This window comes from Ursus maritimus, unplaced genomic scaffold, assembly GCF_017311325.1.
Source record: "Ursus maritimus isolate PB19 unplaced genomic scaffold, ASM1731132v1 scaffold_25, whole genome shotgun sequence".
In the NCBI taxonomy this organism is placed as follows: domain Eukaryota; kingdom Metazoa; phylum Chordata; class Mammalia; order Carnivora; family Ursidae; genus Ursus; species Ursus maritimus.
Genome location: NW_024425008.1, coordinates 11,131,465 through 11,149,145, shown reverse-complemented (window position 1 = coordinate 11,149,145; position 17,681 = coordinate 11,131,465). Strand labels below are relative to the sequence as shown.

Below are 17,681 nucleotides of genomic sequence, written 5' to 3'. Positions count from 1 at the left end.
AAAAGAATGACAGAGCAATCAGTCTGATTTATGTTACTTAAGAGTATCACAGTGCTGATCCTAGGAAACCTAGATGTAAGATCTGAATTATCAGACAAATTAATAGGTAAAGATCTTCACCAGGAAATAACACATAAACACAAGCACTCCCCGTAGCTATTCTTATGCAAATGTGTGGTTTACAGGTCCTTAACACTGTTAGAAATCACTAAAAATAAGCATCTTCCAGAATATAAAGCATCCCAATTACCATGCAAATTAACATGATGTTTCCATGACAGGCGGCTCCTCCTTGTCATTCAGCTCTGAGCTTAGCATATCTTGGGAGAGAACTTTCCTGACCAGCCACCTGTCACAGCCTCCAGGCAGTCTCACTATCTCATCGCAGCTCCCTTTCAATTTCCGGCATCAATTTATCACCATCTGATATTCTGTGTCTCCCTCTTCCGAGAGTCAGCTAACAAGAGCACAAACTTTATCTTGTTTCCCAAGTGCCTAAAACAGTGCCTGTCACATAGCAGGCATTCACCAAATACTTGATGAATGAAAGAATATAACTTTTTAAGATGCGTGATCAAGTTTCAGGACCATTTACTGCGTTAAAATAAATTTTCCCTGTATTTTTCTTTCACATGGAAAAACAATGTCAGAAAAATCCACATTTTAAAACTTAAAAAACACGATGGTTATGATGTAAAATATGTAGGACGGTGTCCTTGTATGTAAAAAATACACACTTAAGTACCGAGATGTGATGGGAGATCATGTCTGCAAGTTATTCTCAAATCCCTCAGAAATGCCAACAATTGGGGAATTTGGGCAAAGGGTATAAAGGAGTTCTGTGAATTACTTCTGCTTTTAGGTAAATTTCAAATTATTTCACATCATACACACATATGTTGAAAATTAAACAAAACTTACAAATAGCTGAGAAGCCATAGCTTTAAAAAAAAATGTTTAGAAGGATTTTTAAAGGAACCAGTATTCGAAATTTACCAGTAACACTATTAATAGAATAGCATACTTTTCCCCCCTAGTCTCAATCTTCTGTTTTAAATATGAGTAATAAAGAAAACCCAAGCACACTGACATTTGTCTTGGTTTATCCTCAGGCACGTGTGGCTAATGATGCCCAGAGGGCAGGAGGCTCCCGCCAGCACACCCTTGGGGTGTGCACAAGACAGACAGACTGCGAGGCAGGAGGAATCTTGGCCCATCAGATCTCTCTCCATGCCCTTTCCCCCTCCAATCAAGACAGTATGTCAGAACACAAGAGTGTAGCAGGTGAGACAGTGACCTTAAGAGGGATAAGGTTTATTCTACTTTAAATTAATGAAAAGTGAGAAGTAAAGGAATTGCCAACCTTGAAACAATTTTGACACCTTTCATATTTGTTGACGCAGTAAGATGCAACATGTTCAAACAGCAAATCAGCGCCATTCCCACTGTGGCTTTGAATGTGCCCTTAGAATCACAAAGGCTAGAAAGCTAAAAACAACATCTTAGGTCTCTGTACGGTGAGGATTCTGGTTATCAACGAAGCACCCTCAGAAATGAGACCCAGCCATCTTCCTGCTGCCGTGAAGTCAAGGAGCTGCCCGTCCCAGGATTCTGCTTCACAGCAGCTGCAGCGGGGGCTAGACTTCGTGCTCCCCTGTCTCGGCAACTGTGGTGGCAGCTTCCCCGATCCTAGGATCACAGCTAGAGCAGTGTGTTCAACTCCATATCCCGATTCCCCGTCACGCCAACTGGGGCAGTGGTCGTAGCTCTTCCAACAAGTTGGTCTTTGGAATTCTGGAAGCCTGGCCTACAGCCTGCACCTCCAGCTCTTCCTAAGGCTGTGTAAGCCCTGAGTTTCTGTACTCAATATCTTCCTGTTTAAACTACCGCCAGTAGCTTGTTTCTTGAACTGAATCCTGTTACGCCACGCCACTGCAGTGGTGGCTCCAGTGTTAGACAATCAAAACGTCATAGCAATCCGTAACCATGAAGACAATGCCCAGGAATTCCCTCTTTGTTGGGAAACACTTTTTTAGTAACAGAATGAAAGAACCTGCATCATTTCAGAGCTACACCTGGAGAAGAATTAAAAATGCTAAGATATTATGGTTAACACAATAGTTTTACACATACTGCCGAATTTGATGCTCAATTTGAGTTTTTAATGTAGGTTTTATAGTTAAAACCTGATACAGTAAGATTTTTAGTTGGGGTTTTATAATAGGTAAAATGGATTTAGAGATTATTACTGGAAAATATATTTCGGCTGTGAACATATTACTTAACGCTCATTCATTAACAATGACTTTATTGATTTTTTGGGTTTTTTTAAAGATTTATTTTAGAGAGAGGGAGAGAGTGCCCACATGTGTGAGTGGGGGCGGGGGGGGGGAGGGAGGGAGAGGGAGAGGGAGGGGGGAGAGAGAGAGAGAGAGAGAGAGAGAGAAGCAGACTCCTTGCTGAGTGGGAAGCCCAATGCAGGGCTGGATCTCAGAACCCTGAGATCACGACCTGAGCCGAAATCAAGAGTTGGACGCTTAACCAACCGAGCCACCCAGGCGCCCCCATTAACTATGACTTTGTAACAGGTAGGTTTTTAGACAGTATTTTTATGCTTGATGCATGAATACTGTGGTTACTACATTAGGCCTGAAGCTTCAAATACTGTACAAGAAAAAAAAAACCTATTTGAATGAGTAACAAATAAACCATTTGAATGGAAAAAAACCTTATTTTGAATTCAAAATTTGTTTGAATAACAAGTTAGCACCAGGATCAGTTTGGAGAGGGTCAGAAGGAACAAAGAGGTAGCTCAATAACCTTAGAGTCAAGTTCCCAAAGACGGAAGCTAGACAGACAAGGACCTTGTAGTCTTAGTAATCAGGAACTCTAGTGAAAGGTCTAATATTGGAAACTAATATTGTTTTTTCAGCTCCTTTACTAATGAGTCCTGCTAGACGATGCTGAAAAGAAACACCAAGAAGTTAGCTCTTAACTCTTCTCAGCAACATGTGACTCTGTAAAATATTCTCTAGTTCTCCTTAAGTTCCCACCAGTATTTTCTTTCTTCCTTTCTTTTCTTTTCTTTTTTTTTTTTTTTTAAGATTTTACCTATTTGTCAGAGAGAGAGAGAGCACAAGCAGGGGGAGCAACAGGCAGAGGGAGAAGCAGGCTCCCCGCTGAGCAAGGAGCCCGATGTGGGACTTGATTCCAGGACCCTGGGATCATGACCTGAGCCGAAGGCAGATACTGAATGGACTGTGCCACCCAGGCGCCCTCCACCAGTATTTTCAAGGTCAGACCAGGAGGCAGAGGATGAAGCTGAAGCTGTAAACCACCACTGCACACCTTCCTCCCCAGTCAACTACCCTCCAACCAGGAAGGAGCTGCGCTGATGCTCAAACATTTAAAATCCTTTCTACTATAAAGATTAAACATATTAAAGTTCCACATTTTCAATCTGCTACCCCCCCAAAAAAAAACTAAAAAATTTTTTAAATAAAAAAGGGATTTATTTTTATACTTTAAAGTATAAAAAAATTTATTTTTCTTAGATCTACTTGTGCATTTTGTAGTTTCGCTATAAAGTATGTCTGGACCAATTTAATCTGGCAAAAAATGGAATGTGAAATAAGCATGGTAGAAGTATCATTTGTGAATGTTCTGGAGAGCAGTTCAGAAATCTGTACGAAGACCTTAAAAAATGTTTCTGTCCTTTAACCCAAAAATCTCAGAATAACTAGAAGAAATGATGAGAGGTTTGAGGCACAGAGTTAGTACAAAGATTATTCATTGCACTATTAATTATAATAGTAAAAATCAAAGGTTCACATATAAATTATGACCTATACATTCATTTTATGAAATATCACGCAGCCTATACAAAGACTACTTACTCTGATGGGAAAATGGATGTAACTAACATATGATACACGTGTGTCTGTGTGACTAGAAGAGGATGTGTCAAAATACTAATGTTAGTTATTAAAGGATAGGATTGTTTTCTTTTAATTTTGACATGTCTTAAATTTTCTAGAATATTGGTTTTTATCTAATTAACAGTTTTAAGTGTTTTTTTTTTAAAGATTTCATTTTAAAATAATCTGTACACCCCATGTGGGGCTCGAACTTAAACAACTCCAAGATCAAGAGCTGCATGCTCCATCGACTAAGCCAGCCAGGCGCTCCTTAAGTGATCTGTAACACTAACTAGATGCTTGATGGTACTGCAGAATTACCAATAATTATCATGTGATAATTATTAACATTATAGGGTACAATACATTTCACTATATTCTAAAAAAATGGATCAAAGGATACAATAATTTAGATTTGTCACAAAATAATCCCAGCTTTGGAGTGGGAGAGGGGAAAGGTGGAGAGATGGGGGCACAGAAAACCATGACTGGCCACATGCTGATATTTGTTAAATCTGGGCTATGTTAGGTAAACAGGGGTTCATTATGCTGGTTTCTCTACTTTTATAGATATTTGAATTTTATCATAATTAAAAAACTTTTTAAAAAAATTAAAATTTTGAAAGGAAGTGAAGCACTAATAAGCACTATTTTGAATTTCATATAATTAAATTCATTAATCTATCACTGAATAAAGACTAGAAATATCTCACATTAAGAGGATGTCAGCTGATCAGAACTTTCCTTCATATACTTCTGAGTTGTGACTTAAAAAAAACAAAACAGAAAACAAGGTAAATATTATCTTCATTACATCATCAAATGTAAAACGCTCCAATAGTTTAGATCCCAGTAATACTGCCAATTATGATTGTAAGACACTTCTCAATTGCAGAGATGTTGAAATGTGAAAATATATACATCTCAGAATTGATGAAACACAGTGAACAGGCCAGATTCAGCCACTGGCCTTCTGGTTTCTGACTTGGGATCAGAGGATCTGAATATCTATCTATCTAAAGACTACCATGTAACCTTTAAGATAAATTTTTATTCTTAAAAGAAAAAGGGAAGACAACTAGTGAATGGTAGTTACTGGAAAGGATGACATTTATTTTCTAATTTGAGAGCACACACACAGTTGGGTTTTGGGAGCTGATGATTCAGATTTATGGTTTGCCCCATGTCTCTATGCTGACAGGCCTGCGATAATCCTAAAGTGGCAATAAGAAGAACAATTAACCACCACCTCTACCTGGGATGGGAGTGCGTTCCCCGAACCACATGCTGTTTTTCCTGTTAAGTGACAGAAGAACTTCGCAGGGCTGGTCAGGTAACCAAGAAGCACATCCAGAGGATTATTAGGCATTGTTCTTTGCTTTGGTCCAATTCCATTTTCTTTTGATGACTGAAATTTTACTGGGTTTCCTTCACCTTTATTTCATATAAACTTAAATGGTATCAAGGCAAAGGTTTTCCCTAAAACTACATATCATTTCAGTTCATTTGCCGTAAATTATTAAAAAAAAACCACTCAGCCGGTGATGGGTATTACGGAGGGGACATATTGCATGGTGCACTGGGTGTTATACGCAAATAATGAATCATGGAACATTGCATCAAAAACTGGGGATGTACTGTATGGTGACAAATATAACAAAATAAAAATTATAAAAAAAAATACACTCAGATGTTCACAGGGTTCAGATGGTAACCAATCTTTTAAAAGGAGAGAATCCTACCAAAGCTCTACGTGCATAAACTGTACACAAAACAGACAAAGTACACATTAAATATGCAATTTTAATATTGTACCAACTACTTTACTTTTCAAAGTAGGCTTCTCTTCTCTTCCGTAGCTCTTCTGAAGTAAGATGTGTACCTGATGTCTGGGGAATATCTTGAGATATACTTCTGGAACTACCTGAAGACAAAAGAAAACGGAACGAAAAACCAATCATTTTATTTACCAATTTAAGCAACACTATGTTTACACTTATTTGAGCAAGTTTTTGAAAAGTTTTCTTCTTAAAAATATTGTGCTACTATTCTGTAAATGCAAGAAAGGCTCTGAAACTCTCAAGGACAAATCTGAATAAGGCAGTTCAAATATAACCCGTGTCCACACCCATCTGATACAGTGGATGTGAGGGTGTAAGTCCAACAACCAACTTGGCAGGAAGAGCCATTAACACCACAAGTGTGCCTCTTTAACTTACTATAAATGAAGGGGCACTTTCAACTAGAAACAACTTAATGTGGGTGACTGTGAACCCATTCTCTGTATTCCCCTACCCTAAAATACTTGCATTCTATACCAACTTAAGTATGTGTCCCTGTTCTCACTTAATAATTGCACCAACCACAGATCCTGCCCAGATGGTGAAATAAAGCGGGAAGAGAAGCGAAGGACACAAAAATATCTAAAGTTATAAAAGCTGTTATCTGTCCATTATTGGGCTAATCCAGCAGGGCTCTATTAATCAAAAATGGGATTTTGCACATATAAAGCACTCCAAGGTGTGCCAGGAGGCATGAGAATTCAGGATAAAAAGGATAGTCTTCATATTACCGTAACCTCAATTTTATTTAGATATTTAAGAAATTCCATTGAGTAATCTCATTAAGTAGAAGGCAAATTCACATTAATTAGAGAAAACAAAACTGCCAAAGAAAACCACATATGCCTTTCAGTAAGCCTCTTTGAGCTGTATCCCAGACAATTCTCACTGCCTGGATTCCCTAGGGGATACATCTTCATTCTCCTCTGCTAGTGGGCTTACGTCACTATCCTGTGGGCCCATCGAAGTGGGCTTAAGTTGTTAAGTTGCACAGCCACTAAGTGTTAGACTTTTTAAATATTTTCTGCCCAGGCCTTCCTTTGTATCCAAGAGCATACATTTACAAAAAAGGCGGTCTGGGTAAGGGCCTCCCCACTTTTTGCCCACAAAGATTAAGCACCATTTATTGTTGTGTTAGTACAGTATTATAACCAAATGGAAAAACCAGAATAAAAATATAACTAGTCCTAATATAACTTAGGTTGTAAAAAGTTATTTATATTTTAAGAAAGCTAAAAGAATAGTGGATTTTATGTACATAGTTATTGCTTCTGCAGTAATTGTCAAAGAACTTCTCCCAATAGTACATTAACTTCCAGGGGAACTAAGAATAATCTGAATCAATCCTTCAACCTCAAATGAAGTATACATCCAACGCTGATACCTTGCATACTCAGCTGAATAGCCCTACGGAGATCTGCTTCTTCATCTTCCATGTCAATTTCTTGGCGACTTAGTGCCAGAGCCCTCTGCAAATCTTCCTCATCTTCGTCTAACATGGCTGACCCATCATTTGCTTCTAAGACTCGTTCCAGATCTGTTTTCTGGACTCTAAAGAACAAAAACAGATAGTAACTGAAGGTCAGTTTTCTATTTTTAGATAAAACATAGAGATACTTTTAAATGAAAGATTTTTTAAAATAATTTTTTTAAGATTTTATTTTTAAGTAATCTCTACACCCAACATGGGGCTTGAACTTAGATTTCACTTTTTTTAAGTAATCCCTCTATCCAATGTGGGGCTTGAACTCACAACCCTGAGATCGAGAGTCGCTTGCTCTACCGACGGAGCCAGCCAGCTGCCCAAAGAGTCTATATAAGTAAAAAATTACACATTTCCTGGCAGATAATCTAATGATACAAAGATTGTCCTGTGATGTGCATCTAAGCTAATTAAGTAATCAAAGAGTCGATCCAAGTTTGAACCAAAAAACTTCACTAAAAATATAAGAGGTCTAAAAAAAAAAAAATCACCAACAATAAAAGGACCACACATTCAATTTAAGCATGAAAATGTAATTCTCGGGGTACCTGGCTGACTTAGTCAGTACACCATGATCTCGGGGTTGTGAGTTCTGAGCCCCACACTGGATGTAGAGATTACTTAAAAAAACAAAATCTCAAAAAAAAAAAAAAGAAAAGAGAAAGAAAATGTAATTCTTGTAATGAAAGACTATCATATACTCCATTCCGCAGGCTTAATTTTACCTCTGTTCTTTCAGTTGTGCTAATTCTTCTCCGATGAGTTTTGGTCTATGCATCTGTTGGACCCTGATCATCTGTAGAAGTTGGTCAGCTTCACAATCTGGCAGATCACCCTTAACAACAAATATAGAATAACCTAAAAAAAAGGCAAAAATAAACTAAAACAGCTAGTAAGAGATTAAAAATAGGTTTAAAATGATAGCAGATGGAAAGGCAGCACAGTAGAGTGGAAAGAATACAAGCTGAGGAGGGAGAAAGACCTGGGTTCAAATAATGGTTCTTACACTTACTGGCAGGGTGAACTAGGACAAACTACTGAAAGTCTCTAAGCCCCACTTTCTTCATCTCATAGACTGATATGAGGAATAAATGGACTACAAACGGCCCGACCAAAAGAGCGTGTGACCAAGTAGACTACTCACTAAATGGTAACACACAGGCAGGTAAAGGAGTGGGGAAGAGCAAGGAATTTGGAATCAAACGGCCAGGGTTTTGGTCCTAGCTCTTCCAATTTCAAGATTGAGCATGGTCTTTGATAAATCATTTTACTCAGCTACGTCTTGGTTTATGCAGTTGTTAAACTGAAGATACTGGTACCTTCCTCAGAGGGCTGTTGTGAGGGTACAATCCGATAATGTGTGTAACAATGTGAAATATGGGTAAAATGAATCATCTGTAGAAAGATACCCCCCCACCCTGACACACACGTATCACGCATGCGTGTGCGCATGCGCGCGCACACACACACACATGCACGCACACGTGCACGCACACACAACCCCCTCCTCCCTGAAAACAGGAGTTGGGAAACCAATGCTCAAAATGTAGTCAAGGTGTTGCTGATGTGGTTCATATTTTGAAAGAATTACACTGATTCAGTGTAATTTTCTATAAATATGATTCTAGAAAGCCAGAGTTTTCCCAGCTAAATACTCCACACAAAAACTGAACATGGGTAGACTATACCTAAGTCATTCTAAACAATATAAGCTTTTCTACCATAAATTTTTCTTAAACTTGGTACTTATTACTGGATATCCTTTGTGAGCATTAAAAGATAATGAAACAAAAGAACAAAGATCAAACAAACTGTTAAAGGGAAAAAGTCAAAGCAGTATTTTTTGAACAAGTACAAAATACGATTAATACACTTTTTAAAAATAAGGACAAACGTGCTCAGAGTTCAGATGATCTAGCATGTTTTATGGCAGTAAACTTGTTTCCAGATCTTCAAGTAAATGTGTCGGCACCATGGCATTCCATGAAGGGCATCATGAAGAACAGAAACTGTCTTGGTCAGGAGGCACAGTAAATACCTCCGGTTTTATTCAAGATGTTAGCTTTCATTCTAAGCACGCTGGGAAGGATGAAGAGAGTGAGTGCCGTAACACGCACAACGTTGTTTACAAAGCACTCTGGGCTACTTTATCGATATAATGTACAGGAACTAGAGTGTAAGAAGGGAGAGCCTGACTAAAACAGAAAACCTGAGAGACAGCATATATTGGGAGAAGAAAAATCAGTCTTCTGCAGACACATTCAGTTTGAAATGCTTCCTGGACTTCCCAAGTGGAGACGTCAATGTGTGGAGTTCGGTGTTCAGGGTAGATGTGTAGGCAGAAAATGAACGTTTAGGAATTATGGGCATACAGATTTTTTTAGAGAGGATATCTAAAATAATGGGACAGCAACAACAATAATAACAATAGGACCGCACACAATCAAGAAACTGTCCAAGGACTGACCTCTGGGTCACTTCAACCACAAGAGATTAGTAAGAGTAAGACCCACAAAAGGAATCTGAAAGAAGCCAACAACATACGAGTAAAACCAGAGCACAGTGGCCTGGCAGCCGAGCGTGGACAGTATTTCAAGAAGGAAGGATATACTTAGGAACCAAGGTTTAGGCATAAAAGAAAAAACATACTAGTATATGAAATCAAAAAAGTAAAGATACTATAATCCTAAATGTAAATGGGAAAGAACACCATGACAACAAACCCAGTAGTAATAAGCATGCTAGTACCCAGACTGATCTTTCAAACCTACATACAGGGCAAGAAACATACAAGGTAAGCCTGAAACATCTTGTCTTATGAGAAAGAAAGCCTTCAAAAAGCTACAGTGGTCATTTTAGAAACTTGGAAGTCAACTTCAAAAGGCTCCCCCGGTGCACATGGACAATTTGAGTATCAATATGAATAATAATTACAATGAACTGAAATACACAAACTATGGTTTAATGGATTAGTTTACCATGGCATACAAGAAAACCGCAAACTAACTGGTTACCTTTGGAGGAAGGACACTATGAAACCAATTCATCTTGGAAAGTCATAAAAGGGAAGAACATGTATGCTGCTTTTCCCATATGAACTCTACTTCAGGATTAACGAAATCACTGATCAAAGTTTATCTGTGTACAAGTAGCCAGCTATTACAGGAAGGCATGATGGGAATCTAACATCATCCTTTTGCAACCCTTAATGAAATAATCTATCTAGGAACTGAACATCAATAGTTGCTCAAATCACAAAGAGAGATAACCAGACATCAAGTGCCACACCCTCTGTGAAGTGTCCCACTGTCTCCCCACCCTGTCCCAAATGAACCTGAATCTGATCAAGCCTCAGGGCCAGTCTGTTGGGTATCCAGGGCTTAGAGGAAAATAAAGATATAATCGACAAAATTCAGATCGTGGGAAAGAACAAATGACCCATTTTCTTAAAAAAAAAAAACAAAAAACAAAACCAAGGGAAAAAAAGAGAAGAAGAAACCTATAGTTACACTTGGAAGACATCCAATCAATGCAATTAATGAACCTTATTTCAACCTGGCTAAACTGTGAAAATCCCAACCACCAAAGAGATTAGAGATGTGAACACTGACTGCATATCTGATGTTATTAAAGCACTGTGGCTAAATTTTTTGTGTGCTTATAGTATTGAGGCCGTATATATAATTTAAAGAGTGCTTGCTTTTAAATATATTTTTTTAAAGATTTTATTTATTTATTCGACAGAGATAGAGACAGCCAGCGAGAGAGGGAACACAGGCAGGGGGAGTGGGAGAGGAAGAAGCAGGCTCATAGCGGAGGAGCCTGATGTGGGGCTCGATCCCATGACACCGGGATCACGCCCTGAGCCGAAGGCAGACGCTTAACCGCTGTGCCACCCAGGCGCCCCTGCTTTTAAATATTTTAGTTAAAATAGACTTACAGAGAAAATAAGATGCTCAAAATAAGCAGGGGAAGGAAACGGGTATAACAAGATTGGCCATGAGATAATTGTTGAAGCCAGGTAAAGGGTACATGAGAATCCATCACATTATTTTCTCTGTTTGAAATTTTCAATGAAACAGTTTTGTTCTGTTCTACATGAGAGCATAATCAACTATACTCTCAATTAGATGAGGTCAAATAAAAGGAAGATTGAGAATTGAATACAAATGTGGAGGTCACTGGTAACCTTGGCAAGAAGGCTTTTCTGGAGGTCACTGGTAACCTTGGCAAGAAGGCTTTTCTGGTGAAATGCTGGTTATGACAGTGTGACTGGAATGAGTTCAAGAACAGGAGACAACACGCCAGAGGTGAGTGTAAGGGGAAAATAAAAATGGCAGGCAGCTGGACTTTCCTGGAGTCGAGACAGGCTTCTTCTTTTTTGGTCAATAGAAATAAAAGGTTTATTTCTATGCTGTTAGGACTAATACAGAAAGAGGGGGTGAAGTGATCATGCAGGAAAGTAGAAAGGCAAGAGCAGGAGCAAAGACCCTGAGTAGGTGAGAGGGGCTGGGATCCCGCCCCGGAGTGGACAGGTTGGTCTTGGCCAGGAGCAGGGGGCAATTCAGCTACTTTACTAGGCTCAACACACAGGCTGACATATAGATAAGTTGATAGATTTGCTGGTAGAAAGATGGGGAAGTTCTTTTTTTTTTTTTTCAAGATTTTATTTATTTGTCAGAGAGAGAGCGAGCGAGCCCGAGTGCGCATGCACAAGCAGGGGGAGCGGCAGGCAGAGGGAGAAGCAGGCTCCCCGCTGAGCAAGAACCTGATGCGGGACTCAATCCCAGGACCCCAGGATCATGACCTGAGCCGAAGGCAGATGATTAACCGACTGAGCCACTCAGGCATCCCAGGAAGTTCTCTTTTCGTTGCTTCTGTTTTGTCAGTACAATACAAAGGAAGGCCGTAAGCTAGGAGTCAGGGAGAGGGGACTGGTCAGAGGTTTGAAGAGAGGAACTAGGAAATAAGCATCTTGGAGAGTGGCAAGTGAACTTACTACAAAAACACGGTAGGAATGTCAAGTGGCCTTAAAGGATCCTTTGAAATCTGTGATCATAAATTTAAAGCAAAATCAGTCATCCTATTTTATGTTACCTGTGGCCATGTTCTGCTGCTCTGATGCAGGAACGGACAAGCCCAAGATCTGATATTAACCAGGGCTGGCATTTTGTCATGAAAGTATGATAGAGGGAAGGAAAGAGGAGTTGAGGAATGCATCAGATTGATTATAATGATGGGTTTACAGAAATAAGCAGGGCCAGCCAGGAAGTAATGATGTAAGGGGAATGTTTGAGTAGGGTTTAAAGAATTGTTGGAAATAGAAAACAGAAAATATGGTATAAAGATAGGAGGCAACTGTCAAAGAATAAAATGCCTGTGACTGGGATTTGAAGGTGGGACAGTTATTGGTAATGGCAAGGCACGAGGGAAGAAAATGATCTTTGAAAATAAAAAGCAAGGTACTGAATTGGGTGGATTTTTGATGTAGAAATCACTTAAGAATGATGAAAGGAGTTCAAGTTGAGAGAAAACAGTGAGTCAGACTCTAAAAATCTTCTGTGGAAAAGGAGGATCACGGATGAATGAAAAGAGCAGGAGGGAGAGTTTACTCTAGTGTCAGATGTTTTATTTTAGTTTTTTAATTTTTTTTTTTTAATTTAGTGTCAGGTATTTTAAAGGAGCTGGAGTTTTCAGTGAAGGAGAGTGGCCTAGGAGGGGCACGGAGAAGGAAGGATACCCACTTGCACCCTTAGCCAAGGGGTCGGTGGGGTCTGCAAGGAAAAAGAGCCATCACTCAGTGGCACTGCTAAGGAAGCAGCATCCTCAGGTGAGGGCCAAGTGTCAGTGAAAATTCTGCCTGGACGGTGTCATCCAAATCACAGATTAAAGTTCACCAAGATGATTTCACTGCCATAAAAACAGTTATTGTTATACTTACACCTGTAGAGCTAGTTTTATTTAGCTACTTTGAAAGATAACGTTGTAAAAATTTCACTCTTTATTTACCTTCCTGTTGTAATTGAGCCAAGAAAAGTGCAAGGTATGTGTCTGATATTAATTCTGGACCCGTCAAGAGAGAATTCAAGTTGAACCACTGGAAAAAAATTGTAAATATTTAAGTTAATGTCCATTGTAAGTAATAAGGAAGTTCCAAATGTTAAGAATAAATATAACCCATCTTCACTTATTAAGACTATCTAAATACCAAAAACATTGTCGAACCAAGATTTTTTAAAGTAATTAAACAATGTGACTTTTTAAGAACACAAGTACTAAATGCTTTCAAAAATGTTTTAAAAATAAAATTTTGCTTTAAGTCATAAATTTTAAATCTCCCACTCCCAAAAAGAGTATAGAAACTGATGGTCAGTACTTTAAAGTACCTTTATTGATAGGTATAATCAAATCTTTTTTCAAAGTATCAGCCCAACAAAATCCTAATCACATTATGCTGAAGAAAAATGAAACTACATAAAATTTTCCCACTGTTGATAATTTTGGTCAAAAGATTTCAGGGGTGCCTGGGTGGCTCAGTCGGTTAAGTGTCCACCTCTTGGTTTCAGCTCAGTTTATGATCTCAGGGTCGTGAGATCGAGCCCCATGTTGGGCTCCAGGCTCAGGGCAGAGTCTGCTCAAGGATTCTCTCTCCCTTTGCCCCTGCTCCTGTGCGCGCTCTCCCTCCCTCTCTCTAAAATAAATAGATAAAATTTTAAAAGATTTCAATTGTGAGAAAACTAGACATTTCAGGAAGAGAATTTATAATCACCCATTGATTTTATAAACATCACTAAGCCACTATCGACATGTAATTCAAATCATTTAGTCACTACTTCATAGGACTCCTAATTTAACCCACATGATACAGAAGTTTCAAAAATTACTGTCAGCATCATGACTGATTACTTTTCCTTGATTTTGACAGAGATAACGCTTTTCCAGTCATTCATTTCTCCAAAGACAACATGCAGATGGCTAACGGACACATGAAAAGATGCTCCACACCACCCGTCACCGCAGAAATGCACATCAAAACTACCGTGAGATATCAGCTGTCAGAATGGCTAAAATCAACAACACAAGAAACAACGAGTGTTGGCAAGGATGTGGCGAAAGAGGAACCCTCGTGCTCTGCTGGTGGGAATGCAAACTGGTGCAGCTGCTGTGGAAAACAGTATGGAGGTTCCCCCCAAATTAAAAACAGAACTGCCCTATGATCCACTAATTCCACTAATACCAAAACACTACTTTGGAAAGATATATGCACCTCTATGTTTACTGCAACATTATTTACAATAGCTAAATTATGGAAGCAGCCCAAGTGTCCACTGACAGATGAATGGCTAAAGACAGACGATACATACACACTCTGGAATATTACTCAGCCATAAAAACGAATGAAATCCTGGGGCACCTGGGGGGGTCTCAGTCGGTTAAGCCTCTGACTCTTGATTTTGGCTCAGGTCATGATCTGAGGGTCAAGAGATCAAGTCCCGAGTTGGGCTCTGTGCTTAGCTCAGAGTCTGCTTAAGATCCTCTCTCCCTCTCCCTCTGCCCCTCCCCCAATTCATGTTCTCTCCCTAAATAAATAAACCTTTTTTAAAAAATGAAATCTTACCATTTGCCACAACATGGATGGATCTAGACAGTAATTTAAATAAAAATAAATATAAATAAAAGCCAAAGGTTAAATAATCTTGGGAGTGTCCTCCCTGGTCTTTCCTTAGACTTGATCCCCACTCAGGTCAGCCTCCACTGCATCATACTGCCTTCCTTGCTCTTTATAACTCAGGAAGGACCTTTAGAAATAACCATGTCACATGAAGCTGCTTCTGGGTGGCTGACTTAAAAGATAATAGTAGGGTTTCTGTTTTGGAATTACCTCTTACTGATTTAATCCGATGCACTCATTCTTGATTTCATTTTCTTTTTTGCTCTGTATTATTTTTAAAAACAGTTTTACGGGGATGTAACTGACATGCAAGAAATCACAGTCCAATTTGAAGTTTAACATATCCATACACCCATGAAAGCATCACCACAACTGAGAGAGTTTCTGGCGCCCCTTATGATGCTCCTCTCTCACTGCTCCTTGCCTTCCTCACCCCCAGGCAACCTGACCCATCTGCTTTCTGTCTATAGATTAGTTTGCATTTTCTAGACCTTTATGTAAACGGAACCATTCAGTATGTAGTATTTTTGTCTGGCTTCTTTCACTCAGCATAATTATTTTTAGAGCCATCCATGTTGTCGAGCATATCAACAGTTCATTTCTTTTTATATTAGATCATTTATAATAACCCTCTTTTGAAGATTCAAAATTCTGATAAAAAGGGCTTTAAATAATTGTTTCAAAAGTGATACCATGTATACAAAGATCTTTGGTAACTGTTTACAAAAATGACATCTTAGGTACATTTCTCGATCTTAAGAAAGGCTTGTTCAAGACACATTCCATGTTCTTTTTTGAAAAAAAAAAAACCAAAAACCAGAAATGACTTTATGCAGATGTATGTATTACATGGCATTCTGGCATGTGAATAATCTTGATACGCTAAAGCTAACATGATTGAAAAACTTTTATTCATCTGGATGTTGTTTCAGGCTTCATGACACTACTGTATGCTCAACACAAACCCATACAGTCATAGTTAACTGGAAGAACATCTTTATCACATAAAAACCCACTAAAAGTAACCCCATCTGTATTGTATTAAATAGAAAGTTTTTCTTATGATATGAATTATGCAGTTGACCCTTGAACAACGTGGGGGTTAGGGGTGCTGACCCCCTGCACAGTTGAAAATCCACAGGCTTTCAGAATTTTGACTCCTCAAAAAACTCAATTACTAATAGCCTACTGGTGACCAGATGTCTTACTGCTAACATGAACAATGAACACATATTCTGTATATGTATTATGTACTTTTTTTTTTTTAAAGTAGGCTCCATGCCCAACATGGGACTTGAACTCGTAACTCTGAGACTACAAGTTGCATGCTCTACGACCAGCCAGGTGCCCCTTATATACTTATTTTTACAATAAAGCTAGAGAAAAGAAAATGTTACTAAGAAAACCATACAGAAAATACATTTACAGTACCGTAAAAAAAAAAAAAATCCACGTATAAGTGGACCCATGTAGTTCAAACCCATGTTGTTCAAGAGTCAATTCTGTATGGTTGTTATAAATAAATCTGTAAGAGAACCTGATACTATCTTTTAAAACACCAAATCTCTATCGAGATTGAAACTATACCACACACACACATTACTGGTAAGTTTCTTCATCTTTAAGGTAGCAATCCTTTACATTTTAGTTGCAAATGGAGTGCAAAATGAGAAAAAAGGCAGGGAAGGGGAGAAACATTACCTGTTTCCCTAATTTTCTAACTGTAAACCAGTGTTCTTTGTAATTGCATATAAATGATCTTTCATTTCTAGAAAAAGAAAAAAAATACATACACAAGTTGAAATTGTAGAGTTCATATTCATTTACTTTATCTACTGGCAAGTATTATAAAAAACATTAGGATTATGCCTACAGTTAAGGATCACTGGTTTTTAAGAAATTAGAAAACAGTATAAATCTCTCTGCAGATTAGTGGTGTGAGGCAAAAACACTAGCATCACACAGCATTTAAGGATCAGCTCTGTGCTGTCAGACTCTGAGGTGTGGGGAAGGCTCAGTGGGCAGATGTTCATGGACATCCCCAAAAGATGTAATAGGAAACTCTGAGAGAATGAAACAGGGAGCATCAAAACAAAAGCATTCAAAATATACTTTTCTTCTTTAAGAAATTGTAACTTTAAAAATCAAATTTAGGGAAAGCAAAATAAAATCTTACATGGGATCGATCCTGAGCCTCTGATACTCCGGACTGTTGAAGAGAATTAGTTCTAAACCCCAAACTTTCAAGGCATTGCTTATAACCTGTCAAAAAAAAAAAAAAAAAAAAAGCAACTTTCCATGAGCTAAACCATCAATTCCAAATTTAAGTAGTGTAGTCACGTTAGAGGTATAAACAGTTGTACTTTATATATAATTTTCCCCAGAAGGTTATAGTTTTTAAAAAAGTGTGTGTATATAGATACATCACAAAATCCATAAAAGAACAAACATAGCATCAAAAGAGTGCTATTTACACTAGGTTTCTGGAACGTCCCAGACAAGCACATAATTCCTAGATAAAAATGTCTCGAAAACCCAGATGTATATTCTATCCAGTGGGTACTATTCTTTTTTTTTTTTTTTAAGATTTTATTTATTTATTTGACAGAGACAGCCAGCGAGAGGGAACACAAGCAGGGGGAGTGGGAGAGGAAGAAGCAGGCTCCCAGAGGAGGAGCCCAATGTGGGACTCGATCCCGGAACGCTGGGATCACGCCCTGAGCCGAAGGCAGACGCTTAACGACTGAGCCACGCAGGCGCCCCCCCCC

General features: G+C 38.6%; 1 protein-coding gene across 7 annotated transcripts in view; it reads right to left on the bottom strand.

Annotated features, from left to right (window-relative positions):
* The window catches only part of ATXN3 (ataxin 3), a 36,636-nt gene that overhangs the window by 9,688 nt on the left and 9,267 nt on the right, over window positions 1-17,681 (bottom strand). The window contains exons 4-11 of one of the 7 annotated variants that reach the window (XR_005837645.1): window positions 17,090-17,175; window positions 16,615-16,681; window positions 13,251-13,338; window positions 7,967-8,099; window positions 7,143-7,309; window positions 5,745-5,841; window positions 4,631-4,684; window positions 1,364-2,075 (exon numbers count right to left, since the gene is read on the bottom strand). Coding sequence is in view for 4 of the 7 variants with exons in the window: in XM_040641514.1 (XP_040497448.1) it covers window positions 5,745-5,841; window positions 7,143-7,309; window positions 7,967-8,099; window positions 13,251-13,338; window positions 16,615-16,681; window positions 17,090-17,175 (638 nt within the window). In the remaining 3 variants the exon portion in view is untranslated. Of the gene's footprint in view, window positions 1-1,363; window positions 2,076-4,630; window positions 4,685-5,732; window positions 5,842-7,142; window positions 7,310-7,966; window positions 8,100-13,250; window positions 13,339-16,614; window positions 16,682-17,089; window positions 17,176-17,681 lie in introns of those variants that run through there. The other 6 variants (XR_005837646.1, XR_005837647.1, XM_040641514.1 and 3 more) reach the window with 6 other exon arrangements.